At 34.8% G+C, this 21,210-nt stretch overlaps 1 protein-coding gene across 4 annotated transcripts in view; it reads right to left on the bottom strand.

Annotated features, from left to right (window-relative positions):
- Window positions 1-2,076: 2,076 nt before the first annotated feature.
- PPP4R3A (protein phosphatase 4 regulatory subunit 3A) overlaps window positions 2,077-21,210 on the bottom strand; it is a 37,452-nt gene continuing 18,318 nt past the window's right edge. For 2 of the 4 annotated variants that reach the window (XM_014790495.2, XM_087448043.1), the window contains exons 4-15: window positions 20,545-21,162; window positions 16,424-16,501; window positions 16,224-16,340; window positions 15,639-15,794; window positions 13,651-13,782; window positions 13,447-13,549; window positions 12,096-12,254; window positions 6,703-6,872; window positions 5,703-5,845; window positions 4,604-4,794; window positions 3,938-4,164; window positions 2,077-2,801 (exon numbers count right to left, since the gene is read on the bottom strand). In XM_014790495.2, the coding sequence (XP_014645981.1) occupies window positions 2,691-2,801; window positions 3,938-4,164; window positions 4,604-4,794; window positions 5,703-5,845; window positions 6,703-6,872; window positions 12,096-12,254; window positions 13,447-13,549; window positions 13,651-13,782; window positions 15,639-15,794; window positions 16,224-16,340; window positions 16,424-16,501; window positions 20,545-21,162 (2,205 nt within the window). In that variant the 3' untranslated portion in view covers window positions 2,077-2,690. The remainder of the gene's footprint in view (window positions 2,802-3,937; window positions 4,165-4,603; window positions 4,795-5,702; window positions 5,846-6,702; window positions 6,873-12,095; window positions 12,255-13,446; window positions 13,550-13,650; window positions 13,783-15,638; window positions 15,795-16,223; window positions 16,341-16,423; window positions 16,502-20,544; window positions 21,163-21,210) is intronic. The other 2 variants (XM_004434204.3, XM_087448044.1) reach the window with 1 other exon arrangement.

The raw sequence follows: 21,210 nt of genomic DNA, 5'->3' as shown, positions 1-21,210 counted from the left end.
TGGTTGACAACCTGAAAAGTTTTCCACTTAAAGAAATCTTCCAGTTTAAATTCCTTGCTGTTCTAATCTTGCAAACTTTATAAAGACCACTGCTAAATCAATTAAGAACAAAAACAGAAGGAATGTCCCTGCTCCATGCCTCCCCGCTTTATTTCCAAATTCACAAAAATTGACTTGCAAATTGAAGTTCCGGAGAAAATTATGTGTCAGATCTGAGTACAATCAGGCAGGGAAAAACCATCAGGCTTCAGTCTAGCAAAAAAATGCCAGAGTACCATTTCTGGACAAGACAGGATGTCAAGGTGTTTCCTGCAGTAATTATAAATCTGTCTTTTTCAGAAATTGAGTAATCACTGTGGGAAGTGAAATGTGTTTTTCATTTTAAACATTGCAAAATAGCAAAAGAACCAACAGATATTATTAAAATGGAAAATAACAATTTGTAACCATTCACATTAGTTATCGAGATAGTGTCTATGCTTAAGAGCATGGACTTTTGAGTCAGATGGAACTGTGTCAGTTCAAGTTATATTTCTAGCAATTTACTAAGTCTTCCTCCATGAAATGACAAGCTACTTTACACCTCATTTCTCCTATTACAGCAACTTGTGTCAAGTGTCTGCTTCAGTCACCATAATTACTAATAACTAAGGAAATGCACAGTCCATCAATAAAAGGGGATCTCTTGAAGATTGAAGGCCTAGTAGTTAACATTGTTTTTTTTAATATACCAGACCACGGTTTATGAAGGCAAGGGATGCTTCTTCCCTCCACCCAAGAACCCTCAGAATATCAAAACAAATAAGTGTTCCCAGAGTCAGTCAGAAAGGTCAGTTTAAACTGGATGTTTAAGGCACAAACATTTCACATGGAACCTTCTATGTAACAGAGAAAGACATAATTAACTTAGATCCTATTCAGTTTTTCTTCTCTTTATTTGCAAGATAAGTTGATTAACTTCAATTGTTAATAGCCAGAACTTCGGACCCAGAAGTAGCTCTATACTGTAGTGAAACAAACTTAAACTCTTATAGTTAATGATGTACCCAAAGTTTGTTTAAAAAAAAAAAAATAATAATCAGCCAACAAAACTCTCTTCATGACTGTAGCAAGTTGTTGCTTTTTGGTTTTCTATCCAATTATTCAATATAACCTTATTTTTGGTACCACAAGTTAGAACTTACCGAGGGCTTAGAAGCACACAGTGCTTGCTAGATACTCAGAGTATCTGATGCTTAAATAGTATCCTTTCTTGGATATGAATTTTTATTCACATTTGTAAATACATTCTTCAGTAAGTTCTAAAATCTTTACTTAAAAAAAGTGAGGGTGTGTGGAATTAAGATGCTTATTTTCATTTCCTTAAAAGTTCAACACACTTAAGACAATAAAAAGAACCTGTTTAAAAATGCTGTTTTAATAAGGTGATATCTGATGGTCCTCTGGCCAGGAATTTATTTAGGAACCACCACTTACAACTTCAACTGGTATTCCAAAGGGAGAAGTTAAAAAAAAAAGAAAAGAAAAAGAAACATACAACTAAAACAATTTCTCTTACTCTTCACTTTTTTTATTATTCAAAAGTCAAATATGTTATTTTTAAATCATCCATCCTCAATTTTGATTTAATGTACCGTCATTTTCCCAAGATATGAAATTCCAGAATCTCTTTGGAATACTAATTTCACGTTTTTTAGGTGTAACAAAACTGTTGAAATTTTAAACTCCACCCTATTTCCCTGAATTCTCAAGACAGTTGCTGATGTAAATTTTAATATAAAATATTTAGTCACAAAATAGTATTGCTTTTGTATGCACATAGTTGTAAGATTACTTTGCTTTTGTCAATAAAAACTATACCATCTTTCATAAAACTCTAAACAACTTAAGAACTGTGATGTAGAACAGAAATTACACATGGTCAAACAGGTACCAGCACAACGTTAGGTTATATTACATCAAAAAAAGTTTTAATGGTCCCAAATATATATACTCAACAACTAAGCATACACTCAGGGGAGAAAAAAAATCAAAAACAAAATGAAACAAAAAAATTATGACACAAATGACCACATCTAGAATTCCACTCAATCTTTAATCAAGTAGGGACAAATCCCCACTTAAAAAAAAAATCTGCAGTTTGAAGGGCAAAGGGAACAGATAAAAAAGAGGAAACTTTATATTCGCCCCTCCCCCACAGAGGTTTTCCAAACCTGTTGTAGCTTGACTAAAATGTTCAGAATGTACGATTTTAAAGGCAGGTCTCTTTATACAAAGAAACTGCTGGCATTCTTAACTAGTGAAGAATTATGGCAGAAAAGCCTATTCTTCTGAGTCTCAAACATGGTCCGAGAAAGCATATTCTGATTGTAGCAACTGACCAGTAAATCCAGAGTTCCACTTACAAAACCCCTGCCCTGTTGGCTTTTTGTTTCCATTTCCTTCCCTGAGAAAAGGGCAATGTGTGGTCCAAGCTGGAGAGCTCAAAGGCTTAAGTCTTTCCCCTAAATGTATAATATCCCCTCCTCCTGCTCCATTGAATTGGCACTTGATGAGCAGAAGTCAAGTGTGTGAGGCTGATCTGTGTCAGTCATTCACAAGAGACCACTGCTTTGTTGTGGATTTTGTAGTGGGGAGGGGTAGAGAACCAGTTTCAACAAGTACTGATCGATCATAGGCAGTTGCCATTATTATGACTCAAACTTTGCTTTCTTTGACAATGGTAGCGTGTCTTCTTTGTCTTCATCCTCATCATCATCTTCATCATCATCAGGATAATCTACCAGACCCACGAGGCCTCCCTGTTCAGAAATAAGGATTATTTAAAAAAATACTAGATTTTCAAATACATGTTGTAAGTCTCGATAAATGATATAGACCCCTCCCCCATACACTAACTGTGGTTATTTCTAGGTGATGAGATTGTATATAATTGAAATTCATTATTTTTATTTCCTAAATTTTCCATGATAAAACAAAATTTTAAGTAGTTTATAATCCTAGCAAAATCACCCAAGAGATAGAAACATTATTGGATTTTAAATGTTTTACGACTTCATGCATTAAAAAATTTTTTTAAACAAAGTCTAAGTAGTATCAAAATGAAAACTACAGAAGACAAACAGATCACTAGAAATGAGGGCAGAAAAGACAAGAGGTTAAGAAAGTGATTCTGCCCTGTCCCTTTCTCATCATTTCATCTGGGCTTCCTTTATAGCCTTGTTCCTTCACCAGAAACCACTGTAACACACGTTTAGATGGCCATGGAAAAAGTCACCTGGCTCTGCCAGGTCATCCTGCCCCTTCATTTCACCATTTCTCAGATTCACTTCTCAGCTATTAGGGCTCCAGCTCACATCAGTGGAAAAGGGACTGTGGACGGGCATTACATTCCTGATTTAGCTCAATGCATCCCAAATACCAGCCTGTTAATTGCTAGTCCAGGGCAGAATAAGACAGCCAAAAGAATTGGTTTTTATTCTGAGATTATGTCTTTCTTACATTTTGGTGTTAAAATTTTGTTCTTTTCTTATATGAAATGTTAGTGATAGTAGATGGTTAATTCTTTTTTATAAACCTTGCTTGGCAAAATAAACTTAGGATTCTTTTCCCCACTGTTTTTGTCTGGGTATTAACTGGGAAAGTTGATAAAGAATAATTGAGAGCTTTAAAATTTCTCTAAATGTTCTGACACATACAAGTCTGAACCTGAGGATCTAAAATGCAAATAACCAAGATAAAAATATATTCAGACTTCTGTATTAGTCATCAAAACTTTCAGAAATTTCTCAACTTCAGGTTTGTTCAGGTGGTGGTGGTGGAATTATTCTCTAGGTCATGTATGTTCCAAAAGACAGTAACCCAAAAAAAGTCTCAGTCACAACAATTACTGTTGAGAAAGCTTCAATTAGGTGGCCTCGGAGTCAAAAAAAAATACCTTGGTAGTAATAGCTGCCGTCTGAGATGTATTTTTAGGGACGGATCCAGGAGAGCCTGGAGATCCTGGGGATCCAGGTGATCCTGGAGACCCAGGCAGATTTGCTGCAGGTGACTGGCTGGTGAGGTTAGTCTTTGTTCCACTAGAGAGGGAAAGCTTGAAACTTGGGCTCTGCCGACCAGAAAGATTCGTTTTCAGAAGCACCTCCTTTTCCTCACTTTCTTTTACTGAAAATGAGAATATTGTCAATAGTTGTCACCCATACTCATCTTTTTAAAATCACCCCAAATGAGGTGGCACTAAAACACAATTAACTAGCTTACTCCTTCGCTAGGGAGAAACACTGAAGTTCAGCTTATGAACAAAGCTTAGCAAAATACTAAACACCATTATCCCCTGGATTTTACTTCTGAGAAGGAATGAAACTTTCAGTATTATATTCAGTGTTCCTACCCTTCCTTCTCCTTCCTTTCTCAAGTCAAATTAAGAAAATTGAGTCTATACCTTCACAACAGAGCTATTAATTCACATTCTATAAAGCACCAGAATCTTTAAAATCTATATCATGACACACACAAAGTTGATACTAATCATTCTGTCAAGAAATAAAGAATAAACCTAGCATGAGAAAGCATTCGTTTTTCCTTGCCCATCTTTTCAACGTACATTTCTTCCTTTCCATGAATTTACTTATTGGATCCATAATATCATCATCATTTTTAGTTTTGTCAGATGGAGACACTACAGCTTCTCCATCTTCCATGTCATCTTCATCCGTGTTAAACCACATCTCCTCTTCATCTTCTAGTGTTCTGGCATCTCTTCGATATCTATGATTCCTCAAAATGGAACGCATACTATAGGAAAGAGAGGAAGGGAAAAAAGACTCATCAAGACTTCTTTATGGCCGGCCCCATGGCTTAGCGGTTAAGTGCGCGCGCTCCGCTGCTGGCGGCCCGGGTTCGGATCCCAGGTGCGCACCAATGCACCACTTCTCCAGCCATGCTGAGGCCGCGTCCCACATACAGCAACTAGAAGAATGTGCAACTATGACATACAACTATCTACTGGAGCTTTGGGGGAAAAATAAATAAATAAATAAAATTATTATTAAAAAAAAAAGACTTCTTTAGATAGTCTTCAAGTATTGCTCCAAATTAGATATAGTCTTAATAGATTAATGGGATAAACAGATTTATACACACAGAGGCTGACGAAAAACCAGATTTTACCAAATATATAATTAAAAAACAAACTCCACCATATCTAGTGTTAACTACTGGAATCAAACTTTCTATTATCAAAATTGTACTATTATGGATCGGTTATTAAACTTGTTAACATTAGGAATAGTCAATTTATGGATTTTAAAAAATAACCGGAAGTACGAGAATTCAGGTTTAGAAAAATGTACAAGATTTCTTAAAATAATTTCTGACCTTAAAGTAATCCAAAGCAAATAAGATAATATTCTGATTTTACTTAGGACACACGAAGCCTCACTGCCACATAAGTGTTTGGTTTTTTTTTTCTTTTCCATTATCTAGCTTGATACATGCCTCAGCAAGTCTACTAATCATACTAGTATCCACCTACAACCTCAGGAAACGTTTACATTGACCATTACAGAAAACTACAAACTTCTGTTTACTACCTGCTTATTTCCCCTTCCCCTGCCAAGCCAAATAACACCGAACAAGCAAACAAGAGCCACCCCCATACAACTTGTCACTGAATGAACAGATTCAAATAGGTGGTAATTTACCTGTCAAGTTTGGGATTATCTTGCCTTTCTCTTTGTTGTTCAAATCTCAGTTTCAATCCTTTAAATGTCTGTACATAATCTACATCTTCCAGTGCTTTCCAGTAATTTTCAATTACATGAGCAGTTAATGATTTTATATCTTCCTATAGAAAAAAAATATGATAGGAAAAATATTTTTAGCAAGATATGAGGCTTAACTGTAGTTAATTCATAAACCTGCCCAAAATAGTTTAACTTACTAATATTATCCAATCTTAGAGATAATCAAATGATGAAAATGGGCATAATATACATTGGCTATTTCAGTCCCTAATTTTTGGTGTACCTCAGAATTATCTATGGATCTTTCCAAAGTGAATGCCCAGTACCCACCCTAGATGATTCTTATTCACTTCAGTAAGTCTGGGTGGGATCTGGGCATGCATATTTTAAAATTACGCTACAGAAAAGTGCTGGAGATAGATGGTGGTGATGGCTCTACAACAATGTGAATGCACTTAATGCCAATGAATTGTACACTTTAAAAATGGTTAAAGTGGCAAATTTTATATTATGAATATTTTACCATAATTTAAAAAAAGCATGCCACAGATAATTCTGACACACACCAATGTCTACTATATTATTAGAGAATAAAGAGTTTATTAAAATACATGGGGAAAGTCAAGAAAAATTCAGAAAACTTCAAAGTTAAAAACAAAACACATCCAAATACTTATCCGTCAACTATAATTTTAGTTTCTTAAAAGGATCACCATGACAGTGTTAAATCAGTTTTCAAACTATCCTATAAAGGATTCATAGCTGCTGACTGAGAATATTATTTTTATTTTTATTAGTTTGAATTGAATCTCTCACAAGCTTTTGGTAACACTGGTTTTCTTTTAAAACTTTTCTCTTAAGTATTTAATGTCAAAGTAAGCCAAAATACCAATAATGCATATTCAATTTTCTCAAACAATTAGAACCAAAATTCTAACTAAAAAAGTACAGAACCTACCACTCTAATAAACTCAAACATCTCTATTATGGCAGAGTTCATCAGATTGTAGCGGGATCCATTGTTGAGAAATGCTTTGACTACTGGTTCAAACAAAAAACTTTTCATTATGTAGCGGTTGTAAAATTCATCTTTTAATCCAATAATCTTTCTCTTAAAACGAAGAGCACCTGAAACACAGAGGCATTGTTGTTCAGATTACACACCACACTTTCATATTTCAGACTTAACAAAAAGCCCTGTAAATATAAATTCTTCGTGCAGTGATATGTTACTGCTTCCAGAAGTATGAACCTAAAGATAAGGATTAGAAAGGGTTACCAGAAAAATATATTCTAAAAGTAGTGTATGTCATCATAGAACACAAGTCTTAGAGAGCCAGAAAATTCCAGAAATAAGTTACTAATGACCGAAATGTACTTTAAATCTGAAATAAGAGCTAACGCAGGGCTAATGAATTAACCTATCATACTACTTAAGATGAGAAAATTCTAAACATATCCTTTTATATACACCTTCAAAACAATAGAAAAACCACTGTAGGGCAATCCACTGTATAATTTGATCTTCATTATTTTTGGACACTCTTATTTTTGCATCAGAGTTCATGGGTTTACACTGGTTTATTTGTGGATGTGTTTGTAGAAATGCTAAAAACCCACAAAAATCTGCATGACCCCAAATTTGCCTTCCCACAGTTTAGAATAAATTTAGAGGATGTTGTTTTAAAATTGTGGTCCTCTGTGATTATTGCAGCGAGTATGCTTTTTAATTTTTTTTCCTCGTTTTCCTTTTTATAATTAGGCTTTAACTTACAGATTAAAAGGTATATTTACATCTTGAGGTATGGGGAGTTACTTAAGTCACCATTCGTCAAGATCCAAATATACTCAGACAGCTAGACTTCAACAAAGCCCTCTTCACCTAAATGGAATTATCAGTAAGTTAATGCCCCAGTTATTGTAAACAGTTCAAAAAAGCATACTCACTTCATGCAGTCACATCGTCTTCGGTTGGCAAGATTAAATATTGTGTTTGTATTTTGGTTTCTTTGGAGATCATGGAAGTGGCTCGTTAAATTGCCAATTTGTTATTAATCAAGTCCTTCATGAGCAGGTAGCCAGGCAACCATGCTGACACGGTTTCTGGGTGGGAAGGCAGAGGAGTAAAGCAGCTCAATTTTTCTTTAGTTGGCAGAAAAGAGGTCCACAAGTGAATGCCCAATTAGGTACAGTTGATTATAAACTGCCTTAACAATCCATCTTATTTAAGAGTGTCTCTTTCTAAAGAGACACTCTGGGCAGGGAGGTTCAAAATAGTTTATAGAAGAGTAATTGCATTTTATTTTTTAAACTACTGAATACTTTCAAATACATAAGCATGGTGAAATAAGACATTTGAAACAATAAGAGGCATCTTTCTGTGTGATAAGTCGAAGCCTAACAAGGGTTTATTTTCCCAAAACAATGATTTTAGAGTTTTTTTTTTTTAAACGTTACTTGTCAAAGGAACTTAGTGAGGCAGTTCCATTTGTTAGAATAAAAATCAATACTTTAGAGCTCATGCTAATAGGCCAGATTTTAAGCTTTTAGTAATCAAGGCAAGAGCTATTAAGAGCTATTACTCCAACTTTGCAGGCTTTGTGGAGACTTGTGTCATACCATAACACACACTAGCTGAACCCAGGGGTCCGCATGCAGTTCCTAGGCAAGTGAAAAGAAACTCCCTTCCTAGAATTCACTAAGACTGGGGTGTGGAGGTGGGCACCACTATCTAAAAGCAGTTGTGTTCAGAAACTGCTGACGTAGATAGAAGGTGGTTCTAATGGCCTTTTTGTTTTGCTCATTTCCATTTGGCCTCATTTAAATCAAGAACTTGTTGTTTCCAAGCAAACCCCTCCCCAAAAAGAAACTTGCATCAAATAACTATTCCTTGCTGTTGAATAAAAAGTTGCTTTCAAAAATATACCAGTGCATTCTATGAAGTCAAGTTGCTCAAAGGAGATTAGAGAAAGCTTCTGGGATAGGTCAAATTGGCATAACCATAGGATTTTCAATGTCAAGTGCACTCTGCGTCCACTCACATCTCTAACCTCCATTAACATGCCAGGAATCTCTTGTGCTTAGTTTCAATCATCTCTAAAACATAATTCGTCTTTACCTTATACAACATGAGATATCATGTATTAAGTTGTGAGACTTTTTGCCTCATATAACTAATGATAGCTGAATAAAAGCATCTACAACAAAATTTTTCTTTATTTTATTCCTCTTATAGATTTCCATTATTTTAAACAAAAACAACAAACCAGACAATGTTCAAGCATGAGCTAAAAGGCTACAATGTAAGATCCAAGAATCCTGAAAAGGCCAAGGAAATAAGACTGATAACATTGGTACACACACACACACACACACACCTAACCTATAAAGACTAAGTTTTGAAAGGACTGCTAGTCTCACCTACAGACAGACTTGATTAGTTGTCTTTAAATATAATAAAAGTATACTGGTTAAGCAGCAGTAGATATAAAAAACTGCAAGTTCCTTAAGCCCCAAAACTGTTTACATTTAACTACTCATTATCTTTTGTCCTTACAAGTGGGCATCTAAATTTACTTATAACACTCTCCCTTAAAAAACATTATACCTGATATTTTACTTCAATGTACTCTTGTTTCAGAAGACCAAAAATATCTTAAATCTCTTCAAATTTATACTTAGTTCTTTTAAAAATCCTTGATTAAAAACTCCTACTGTACACTGTAAAGCCAGTCCTAAAGAGCTCATTCCTAATGACCGGCATCTTCTTTCAGAAGCTGCTTGTATTCTCAATCCTGGGAAGAGAGCCACACTGAGAATCATCTGAGAAAAAGTCAGGTTTAATGATAACCTTAGTTTGGAAAATATTAACAATAATAAAGCATAACTAAGATTTTGCTAGCATGCTTAATTTCCTACAACATAAACTTATATTAACTTGTAATGAGTCTATTCATAGTTTTCATTAAGTTATGAGAAATTTTCTTTGCAATACTGCAACCAAAATAATGAGTTGATGAACTGAAGAAAAGGCCTTGCCTTTCCTGCCACTCGCCCACTAGAGAACTCACGTGTTCTATCCATACCAAACCACTAACACACCACACTTTTTCACATTTGCACATCTTGTGTATCCAACCAAGAATGTCACACTCTCCTGTGACCAAGACACAACTCAATTTACCTTTTTTGTGAAATTTTCCTCGTCTGCCTCATTCATGTAAAATAAATTCTTGCCACTATACTTCCAAACATACCTCAATATAGTGCTTATGATGTTGTGTTCTGATTCTTACAGACTATCTCCTCCTAATGAACTCTGATCTCCTTGACAGCTGAGTCCAGGTCTTAATCCTTATCATTTCCTAGTACCAGGTATATATCGTACTTCATCAAATCTAAGATGCCACTGATTGCAAAAAACTTTATTGTATCTTTTCTACTACTAAGAAAACAAAAAGAGCTATCAATCATAATGACATGCCATCAACTATGAGACTCACCTTGATTTGAAAGATGATAAATGCATATCTTAGAATCAATGTGGTAGTAGGTGTTGAATAAATTTATTGAAATAAAACTGATTAACATATTCATTTATTCAGTTTTTCCATTCTGTCTCATCTGCTCATACTCCCTTTCCCACACTTAAACAAACCTTCTGTGTTGACATGAAATAACACTTCAAAGAAGCATTTCTTATGAATTCCCTCTCAACTTGGTCTTGGGGCTCTCCCTTTTGCTGTGATAGGTATATAAGGAAACTGAATATGAGTTTGAAAGTCCTTCTATTGTATTTGCTTATAAGCATATGCAACAGTAAGGTAGAACTGAAATAATGAATTTATTTTTTGTGGTCCTTAGCAGTCTAGGTTAATGCCAGAGATGCCACCCATTACTTTTGGCTGAAAAAAATTACTAAGGTCTTGGATGATCAGCAGAAAGTAACTGTACTAAATATCTCAAAATTGGAAAATGAAAATATACTCTGACCACCTGTCTTCTCAGTATATACTGCAGTGTGTACACTAGCCTGAAAAACTAAGTCACCTGTAACAACTGACAGAAAAGTTTAATGAACAACTGATAGAAAGTTTAATGATTTTTTAAAGAAAGAAACTTATTTCTAATACTGTTTTAAAGATAAAATGTTGACAGAATAAATCAAGACACATCCTTATAAACAATGTTTTTATATTTTAAGCATATTTAAAAAAATCAATTATGCAAAAAAGTTTAAATGAAGTAAAAAAAAAAGCAAAAATGGATGTGTATGTTCAGCCTCTAATTAGTGGATGATTATGATGCTTTTAAATAACAGTAAAACAACCAAACTTACCCATAGAAGGCAAAAGATAGTTACCAGCAGACATCTCTTATTGAGCCTCTAAGGGTACCCCTAAAATTGGTCTGCTGACTTACCAAAGGCTGGCTGCTACATGATCAATATTCTGAATTAACTTATTTCCAATTCAGAAACACGTTTTACTTCAACAAACGAGGGTCTGAAGAATATGGTTAAAGTCAATTTTTGAAAACATGTATAACTGAGAACAACTTTGTTAAAAGACTATCTGTTGCTCTAAAAAAGTTGACACACTTTTCCCATAAAGGTCTACACAATAATATTCTAGGCTTTGTAGGCCATGTGTGATCTGTGTAGCTTTGTTTTTTTTAAACAACCATTCAAAAACATAAAAGCCATTTTTCAGCTTGTAAGTTGTACAAAAACAGACCATGGGCTGGATTTGGTGACAGGTGTAATCTACCAGCCCTGCTCTAAAATATCTGAGGTTAACACAATGTTGTATGTCAAATATCTCAATAAAGCTGGGAAAAAATATTTGTGGAATTAATGAATGGACCATCTGCAGACATTTGTGCTAGGCATTCTGTAACTTAAAAAGAATGTGTTTTGGGAACTCAGTGCTATTTGTGCTATTTGGAAAGCTATAAGTTTTCCAAATTACTAAAATGTTCTTTATAATTTAGCGTGAGACTCTAGTCTCATAAGAATGCCTTATTTGTAATTAATAACGCTGCACTAAGTAAAAAAAAATAGATAACAGAGGTAAAATGATCTAAGATGCCATTTTAATAATGAAATATACTTTAATATATTTTGTAGATACACTCAAACCCCTTTGCTGTATATTAATGAGAAGGAAGAGAGTCAGGAAAATCACCTGCTCAAAATGTGCCAAATCTACATAATTACTGTAGTTTTTAGTATTAGAACCTAGGTCTCCTGACCTGAAATCAGTGATCTTTTTCTTCTCAAGCAGTAGGACCTCAAGATACCAACAACATAATATATAGATAATAAATAATTCTCCCAGAAGCAACACTTACATAATGCCAAGAAAGCATGCTTTGAAGCCATAAGAACTAGCACTCTCCGGAGGATGTCCTTATTAATAATGTAGTTCTTTATGTGGTAGGTATGGTGTTCCACACAAAATGTTAACAATTCCAAAACAAGTGCCAACAACTGGGCAGTCTGAAAATCATCTAAAATAAACAAAACACAATTATACTTAATGGCTAACATTCTTTTCCTCCCCAAATGTAAGAATCCAAATTCTAATCAAGTAAAATCCCTTCTATTAACCCAAATATTTTAAAGTTAAGGAAAAGGGAACTACCGTTTATTGAATGCCTACCGTGTGCCAAGAACTGTGCCTGACATTTTTTCTTATTTAATTTAAACGACTCTGAGCAAGTGGTTTCAGAACACCCAAGTCTGAAAAGGTAGTAAGGCAGAGATGGGATACAAATCTATTAGGTCTGCTTTAATCCCAAGTGCAAGAATGCTCCACCATGTCTTAACACAGTCCTCAACACTTGTACACACAGCATAGGAGGTCCTACCAGGCACCATCTGTTCTTTGGTGGAATTACTCTCTGCTCCTATGATTCCAGTGTGTTTTGTGCCTTCTTTACTATACATAATAAGTCTACACTGAATTATAATTATTGGCTTATCTCCCTCACCAGGCAGCAAGCCTCCGAAAGTTTTTAACTCTTTTCGTTTTCCCCACTTAGCCCCTAAAGATTATATATAGCATAGTGCCTTCCATACAATGGGTTCTCAAGAACCCTCAAACTTTAGTAGATAGGAAAAATGATTCGCATGTTTCCAGGACTTGATCCCAGAGTCACCAAAAAAGGTAAATTTAACATTTATTTTCTAAGTGGTGTTGTAAATTAAATATACTATATTGATAATTCATGACAAAATAATGTATTTATTCTCAAAGCTTCAATAAGGGATTTCCCAATGAAGACCATAAAACTACTTTCTAAATTAAACACACACATACGCACAAGGCCAAAGGAATAAAATGAAGAAATAAATAATTCTAACAGGAATAATCCTCAATGCAAATAAAAACAGCTTTATATTGAGCACAAGCTTTGCTCTATCTACACATCTGGAATACAAATAATTTAAATTTTTTCATAGCTTCCATTTATTTCACTTATATAATTACAAACTAAATACAAATATTACATTAACAAAAATTGTTTTAAAATGCTGAAACAAATAATGATCTCATATCTTCTTTTATGTTTCTATTATCTAATTATGGCACTTGAACACCTCTTTTGAAAATATATTATTAAACCTTTATGTTAACACCAACTTCGAGTTTCAGAATTTGAGAACAAAGAACTTAACTACCAACCTCCATTATCTTACCTTTGCTAGGTTTGTCTTCTGTTGTATTTGCCAATAAGGGAGCAGTAAGGACATGCATACAGTGCTTATAGAAGAAACCCAGAAATTCAGTCTTTTCTGTTTTCTAAGGGATCAAAAACACTTCCATGAACTTTAACTGCACTGGTTCCTACCAGCAATAAATAATATACTAGTATGGAAAAGAGAAAAACACCCATGGCTTACATTGGCAGTAGCTAACATGTTCTCTGGGTCAACTAAGGTTCGAAGCAGGCCCATAAGTTGGACTGCTCCTCCAAGTTCAGGGTCTGTATCACAAATCATATGTTCTATAATGAGGTTGATGAGCAAAATATCCTGGTGAGGAAGATACACAGAATAAGGATCACTTATTACAGGAGAGAATAGAAAAAACACATACTATGACATATACTACAGCATTATACCTAGTTCTAGCTATCTTGTTAACCGCAAACAAAATGAAATGATTAACTTCTTTAATAGAATATATGGCCGTGTTTCCCCTAGAGTGTGGTACAGGCACATTATACTAAATAGTACTGAAAAGAAAAGAAAGTTTCTTTCTTTTTCAATTATTTTTAAATCCCTCTGATTAAAACAAAATTTTGAGTTTGGTGCTATAGATCTTTACACCTCTTGATAATGAAAAAGGAGGCTAATGAGCCTTAGGTTTATAGCTTTAATAGTAAAAATATTTAGCTAGAATTTATAACAGTTTTACTTTCACTGCATTTTATAGATTCCTTCTATTTATGGCAAATGATATCTGTATCTGTTTTCCATTTATGGACTTGATATAAAGTTTCCATTTTAAATAAATTTAAGAAAAAATTAGTTGGTATCTGAATGTCTGAAACTGGAGAAGGGGAGATTATGGTATTTAGAGAGCACACAGGAGAACAAATGCGTTATACAGATTCCAAATGTCATAGAAAGTTGACTGCTAGTTTTCCTGAGGCTCTACTATGACTGGAGTTCCTGGCCGAATGAGTAAATAAAAACTGAGAGGGATTTGGTGAGAAAATCCCTGCTCTTGCCTATATATATGCAATGGTAGGATGGACAAAGAGAAAATGCAGCTGGTATATGGAAATAATGATCAAGATTGGGAATCAGGGGGCCTACTGCATGTGAGTGAAGTTCATCAATGTATGTTCAACTAGTGGGTTACAGAGTCAACAAGAATAACCTTTATTTTTAATAATACAGATATTTTGGTTTTCAAGAGAGGACTATTTTATAAAAGAAAACCATAGCATAATATTCAACAGTTCAAACTGGTACATCCCTGCACCTACCCTGACACTACAATTTAAAACCCCCACCAAAACCTTAAATATAGAAGTTACTAGGCATTCCACTTCATTTTGACATCACAACACATTAATTAGGATCTTTAAAAAAAGTAAAAGTCTGCCTTCTCATTTTGTAAAAATATGATAGAAAAAAAATCTATGCAGAATTCCAGCCTAAAAGGATGTCTTTTTCCTTCGTCCCTTAAGAAGGAGCTGAGGGCAGAATATCCTGGTTTATTCTTAAGTAAAAAGTTACTTCCAAGATTTTATGGGGGAAGGAGGAAAAAAATCAGAATCATTGGCTTAATTATCTGAAAATAAAACAGCGCACACATTTAGGGCTGCCACGTATGCCATGTATCATATACTCTGGAAGCGCCCTTCACATTACCAGGATATATTCTCTTATTTACTTTAAAACTGATCGGTGTGGGTGTGTGTGAGAACAAGACAACAGCTTGTTCCCTATGGTTAGGCAGTAAACAAAGCACCCTAAATACTTTCCAAAGGACTGTGCTTCATTTCTTCATTCTTGATGATTTTGAAAATCTATCCCTAACCAAGTCAGTGTTTTCCTAGGGAAGTTACTCATAATTCCACATATAGAAGAATTTATTGATTAAATGATTTAAATAAGACAACACAGTAAGTTAACTTCAGAATTAAAAAACTTGAACCCAAAAATTTATCAAGAAATTTAAGTTGAGCATTAACAAATAACTGCTATAAGACACAATTTATAAACTGAGACAGGAGCCAATTTAGGGGAAGAATAAGCCATTTGATATTATGGCTACATGTTTCCCAAACATCAACTATTTACATCTTAAAAAATGAATAATAATAGATATAGCTCCCCATGTATAAATACTTACTGTTAGTGCAAATAATATTTACCTTGTTGGTTATTTTTTGCTCTGTTAACTTCTTACTTACATCATCATTCTGTTGTGCCTCCTGCATGACAAACTCTCGTACCATGGATGGATTATATTCAACCAAGTATGAGAATATATCAGTAGCAGCACTTCGCACCTGTGTATCATCCATGCCCTACAGATAAAAAGCACTTATTTCTCCTATAATTATAAAAATATGAAACTTATGGCTATATAAATCCAAAACCTAACAAATTATTAAAAAACACTACAATAAAAAAGAGAGGTCAAAGAAATTCTGCTGCATGTAAACCTCTTGTTCTATGGTTAACGTTATACTTTCTTTTATTCCTGTTTACTTTTCTACTTGAACATTTCAACTAATAGGCTGCCAAGTTAAATATATGGAAAATTCCTAAGTATTCTTTCAGTACCATATAAGGTCTCTCTAATACTAGAATTCTATAGCTTTCTGACTTTATGTAATACACAGCTAATATTAAATGTTGGCTATAATAAAATTCTTCCCTGTTACATAAAAAATATATTACCTTTGTGGATTAGAAATATAATAGCAATTAAGTATAAGGAGAAACAAACTTACAAGGATGACTTCTAAAGCTGGTAATATGCCCATGTTTGACAAAGTCTTGAAAAAAGCATCTCTGTTTTGAGGTTGTAGCGTTTGGGAAAACGCACAAAATTCTTTTAAAAAGTTAACCTGAAATTAGGAAAAAGGATAAATAAATATAGAAAAGGTCTGTTGTTTTAGCTTCATGCCCTTCCTGATATCAAATTTCTTACCAATTCCTGTCTTTTTTCCTCATCTGTTGCTTCATCTGTTAGTTGTGCAAACAAATCTGTCAGAAATTTTTCATCTTCCTGTGAAATGAAAGGATAATTATGCTACTGGTAAGAGTATAATAAAATATAACTTCAAGATGCTATAATAAAAGATATAAATTGTAATAACTGGAAAAAGGAAAGATGGTATTGGCAATGCTTTTTTTTTTTTTTTGGTGAGGAAGAGTCACCCTGAGTTAACATGGGTTGTTAATCTTCCTCTTCTTGCTTGAGGAAGATTATCCCTGAGCTAACATCTGTGCAAATCTTCCTCTATTTTGTATATGGGACGCTGCCACAGGATAGGTTGATGAGTGGTGTGTAGGTCTGTGCCCAGGATGTGAACCCGTGAACCCCGGGCTGCCGAAGCAGAGTGCACGAACTTAAACCACTATGCCACCAGGCTGGCCCTGACAAAGCTGTTTTTCAAAAGAGAAGGAAAAACCAAACGATTAAAGGATAAGTTGAGGATTTATATAGAAAGATTATTCTTTATATTTGGCAAAGCTCCATTTCCTAAGCCTTCTTAAAGGCCACGTTGTAAAGGCTCTGTAGGCCATATGGTCTCCACCACAACTACTTAACTCTGTTGTTATGGAAGCAACCATAGACAATATATAAATGAATGAGTGTTCAAATCAAACTTTCTTTACAAAAACAGGTATGCGACATAGTTTGAAGACCTCGTTTTCATAGGGTTTCATAACCTTAACTTTAGAAGTTTTATTATAACTTCAAAACTTCAAAAGGTTCTACAAGCTCTCAAATGAAGATAAAGCTTCCTTCATGTTTTAAAAACACAGAAAATGATTCAGTTATTTTTTTTAATTTTTATTTATTTATTTATTTGTGAGGAAGACAAGCCCTGAGCTAACATCCAATGACAATCCTCCTATTTTTTGCTGAGGAAGACTGGCCCTGGGCTAACATCCATGCCCATCTTCCTCTACTTTATTATTATTTTTTTTGGTGAGGAAGATCAGCCCTGAGCTAACATCTGTTGCCAATCCTCCTTTTTTTTCCCCCAAAGCCCCAGTAGATAGTTGTATGTCATAGTTGCACATCCTTCTAGTTGCTGTACGTGGGACACGGCCTCAGCATGGCCGGAGAAGGGGTGCGTCCGTGCGAGCCCGGGATCCAAACCAGCGAACCCTGGGCCACCGCAGCAGAGCGCGAGCACTTAACTGCTTGCGCCACCGGGCCGGCCCCCTGATTCAGTTATTTTAAAAGCTAAATTCAGAGCTTTTAAAGAAACATTTGAAAATATCCATATACACACACAACTATTTAATACACATTATTCTGAAAAGGATTCAAAAGATACTCTCATTAGGTTATTAATCTGGATAAATAAGCCAGAGTACAGAACTTGGAAAGAACTTCAGATGTTATCTTATCTTACCTTCTTATTTTATAATTGAGGCAGATTAAGAAATTTACCCAAAGCCCACTCACAGCAGGTGGTAGAGCCTGACTGCCTGTTCAGTTTTTCTCATCACTATTTTTTTTTTCCCCTAAGATTAGCCCTGAGCTAACATCCACGCCAACATTCCTCTACTTTATATGTGGGTCACCACCACAGTGTGGCTGACGAGTGGTGTAGGTCCATGCCGGGGATCTGAACCTGCGAACCTGGGCTGCCGAAGTAGAATGCGCCAAACTTAACCACTACACCATGGAGCCAGCCGGCCCCTTCGCATCATGATTTTTAATTAAGATTCTGTTATATTTTAATTCTATATGATCTCAGCTAGAAGTAAATTCAACACTACTTCAGCTCTACAGAAATGCCCAAGTCTAAATATATATACATATGTACATACATATGTTATGTATGTGTATGTAATCTCCCACTACACTATAAACTCCATATTCACTGTTGTAGGTGCTCGAGAAACATTTCCTGTGATACTAAATTAGTTTTGTTATTCCCATCTTTACTTTTTCTAAAATGTACAAATAGGCCATACCTCAAATGGCATCCTATTTTAAGATGCCTCCCAGATAATATATTCCACCAACTGGAAATCAAATGATTAAAAAAGATTCTCTGAACTGCTGCGTTGGGAGATACAGAAGTAGAGAGTAAGAATGTTTAACAATATTACACGGAGAGCAGTCAGCGGTAAGGGGTATGATTGTGTACACAAAGTGGGTAAGAACCTGCTTTAAATTATACCTCAATCACTGCTTCTCAAAAAATTTGTAAAATTCTTCCTTCACAGCAGCACTTTGGATATAAGTGCCCAGCATCATGAGAAACAGAACTACAGCACTGGCAGCCAACATCTTACAGAGCATATCGTAGGGAAGCAAAGACTTAACAACTTGAAATTATTCGTACTTAGTGAGTAAAAGTGGCATTTTACAGGTATGAAGACCAAGAAAACACAGACGGGACAAATCCCTGCATAATAAAATGAGAACCATGTGGCGCTAAAGAAAAGGACCAGTAGCACTCAGGACTATCCAAGGAAAACAAGAATCAAAATTGGACCGGAACAGAGGCTCTACTAGGTAAGTGGCAAAAACTAGTTCCTTATCAAAGAAAAGTGGAAATTGGTACTAGAATCCTTCTCTGTTATCAATCACAATACACTGTATAGAGGATTACTATTGTAGTTAGCAGATTGTACTGCCTATATTATCTGTTTACATGTCTGTCTTAAATGAACAGAAAACATGTCAAAGTAGTCAACATGAACTGGAATTATTACTAGCTCCAGGAAGGCAGTTTCGGTAAAACTGACTTTTCCATTTGAATCCATACTTTTTTTTTAAGGTGACAAAGGCAAGGACACTGAAAATACAGCAATTTTCTAAAAAAGAACAGACATGAAAATTAAACTTAATGCTTTATTTGTAACATGTGAAGCTCTTACTTTTCTTCGCCTCCTTTCTTTCTTTAACAAATCCAGGTTTCAACTAATTATTTTATTTGTAGATTTGAGGTAACGTCTTATAAGAATATCTTTCAAGTCATATTACATATCTGTTACTCTTTCAATATCATGGGCATCAAAGAAACAAAAACACGGAAGGTGTGCAACTCACAAATCTTTGCACTACGCAAACTTCTATTCCAGTTAGAAAAGACTAATGCACGTACTATGGGATCATCTACTGAGAGGTTCTCTGTCTTCGATGGTGTTACACATGCAGATTACAATCCATCTCACAGAGATTTTGATTCTGTGTTTTGTGCAGAATCCAGGACACTGCACCCTAGGCAATTCTGATGCAAGCACCCTAAAACACCAGACCTGAGAGACTGGCCATACTGTAAAAAGAAAATCTGCAGTTTAATAAGCAATTAGTAAGACACTCAAAAATAAATGTGCAATAGTTTTGCATCATGTTCAATGCTTCACATGAATCATCTTATTTAATCTTCAGTTGACCTTATAGAGTAGTTACTAACATCACAATCCTTCAGATCAGGAAACTGAAGCTTTAAGAAAGGTTAAGAAAGTTGTCCAAGTCACACAGCTATTAAGTGACAGGTGGAGCTAAAACTCACATTCACATCTAACTTAGCCATATTCTCATCCATTACAAAAGCATGCCTTTTGGTAGGGAGACATGCAGCTATAATTTGCCAATATGTGCTATATTCCTTTGACCCTAAAACTGGGCCTTTAATATATTATTACCTGCAAGTTCTATAAATTCTAAGATTTATATTCTATATTTAATGACATATTTCTTGGCTTCCTTGTTTTTCTTTCCTCTTCCAATATATTCTATGGCATAACTGATAGATTACTATCCCTAAAATTCTACATTCAATCATTTCATTAAGATCATTCCCCTATAATTTCTCCAAGCTAGACATTTTTTTTTTTTTAATCACATTTACCTTCCCTAACCCAAACACAACAACCTTCTGGTCCCATAGTATCATATATTACAATCTCTTGTAATAGCACCAAAACACATAGCTTTAGACAAAAATTAAAACTCGATTTAGGTATTTAAAAGGAACAGAAAATTATTTCTGCTCAAGTCAATTAACAGCTTAAATGGTACCAATCAAGTAGGTATCGTTTTAAGTTGGGGAAAAAAAGAATGATCTAACTCACCTGTAACATACCAACAATTTCTACCTTATTGAAAAAGATAAAGGAGTGAAGTGTTGATAACATGTTTTCTTCAAAGACTGAAGGGGTAGGTAGAACCATATCTTGTATATACTGTACTCTGTATGTCTGATGAATTTTTTGTTTGAGCTCAGGATCTGATATGGGAATTACTTCTTTAAACTTGGCTGTTTTTGTTAGAAATTCCCTGTGTTTTCGTGGTTGTGATAAAGCAGGATCATATTCTAAGCATCCAATGACGTCCATTATACATTCCTCGGAGAACATAACTTCAAAAAGAGCAGTTCGATTCAACAGGAAGATGCCTTTGATGATTTCATACAAGTGGTGCAGTCCTTCAATATTTTCCAAATCCTCACACACATGAAAAAGCTCTAAGAGCTTTTTAATATAACCCTCATTTTCCAGTGCTAGTGCAAGTTTTTCACGACGCAGGGGAGAAGGTAAAGATGATGCCACAAGTTCTGCAATTTCCTCAAGGCGATTTAATTCACAAGATGGCAATTCTAAACCTGGCGATGACATATCATCAAAACGCTCCTCTTCAGATTCATCTACAAGGTCCTGAGTGATGTCCACCGAAGGGTCCTTTCCTTGAACCTAATTAAATAAGATTTACGATAGCTGATAAAATACAATCAAGCAAAT

This window comes from Ceratotherium simum, chromosome 24 (genome assembly GCF_057802395.1).
Source record: "Ceratotherium simum simum isolate JZ-2026a chromosome 24, ASM5780239v1, whole genome shotgun sequence".
Lineage (NCBI taxonomy): Eukaryota > Metazoa > Chordata > Mammalia > Perissodactyla > Rhinocerotidae > Ceratotherium > Ceratotherium simum.
Note: the sequence above shows the minus strand (reverse complement) of the source record. Positions and strands in the feature narration are given on the sequence as shown.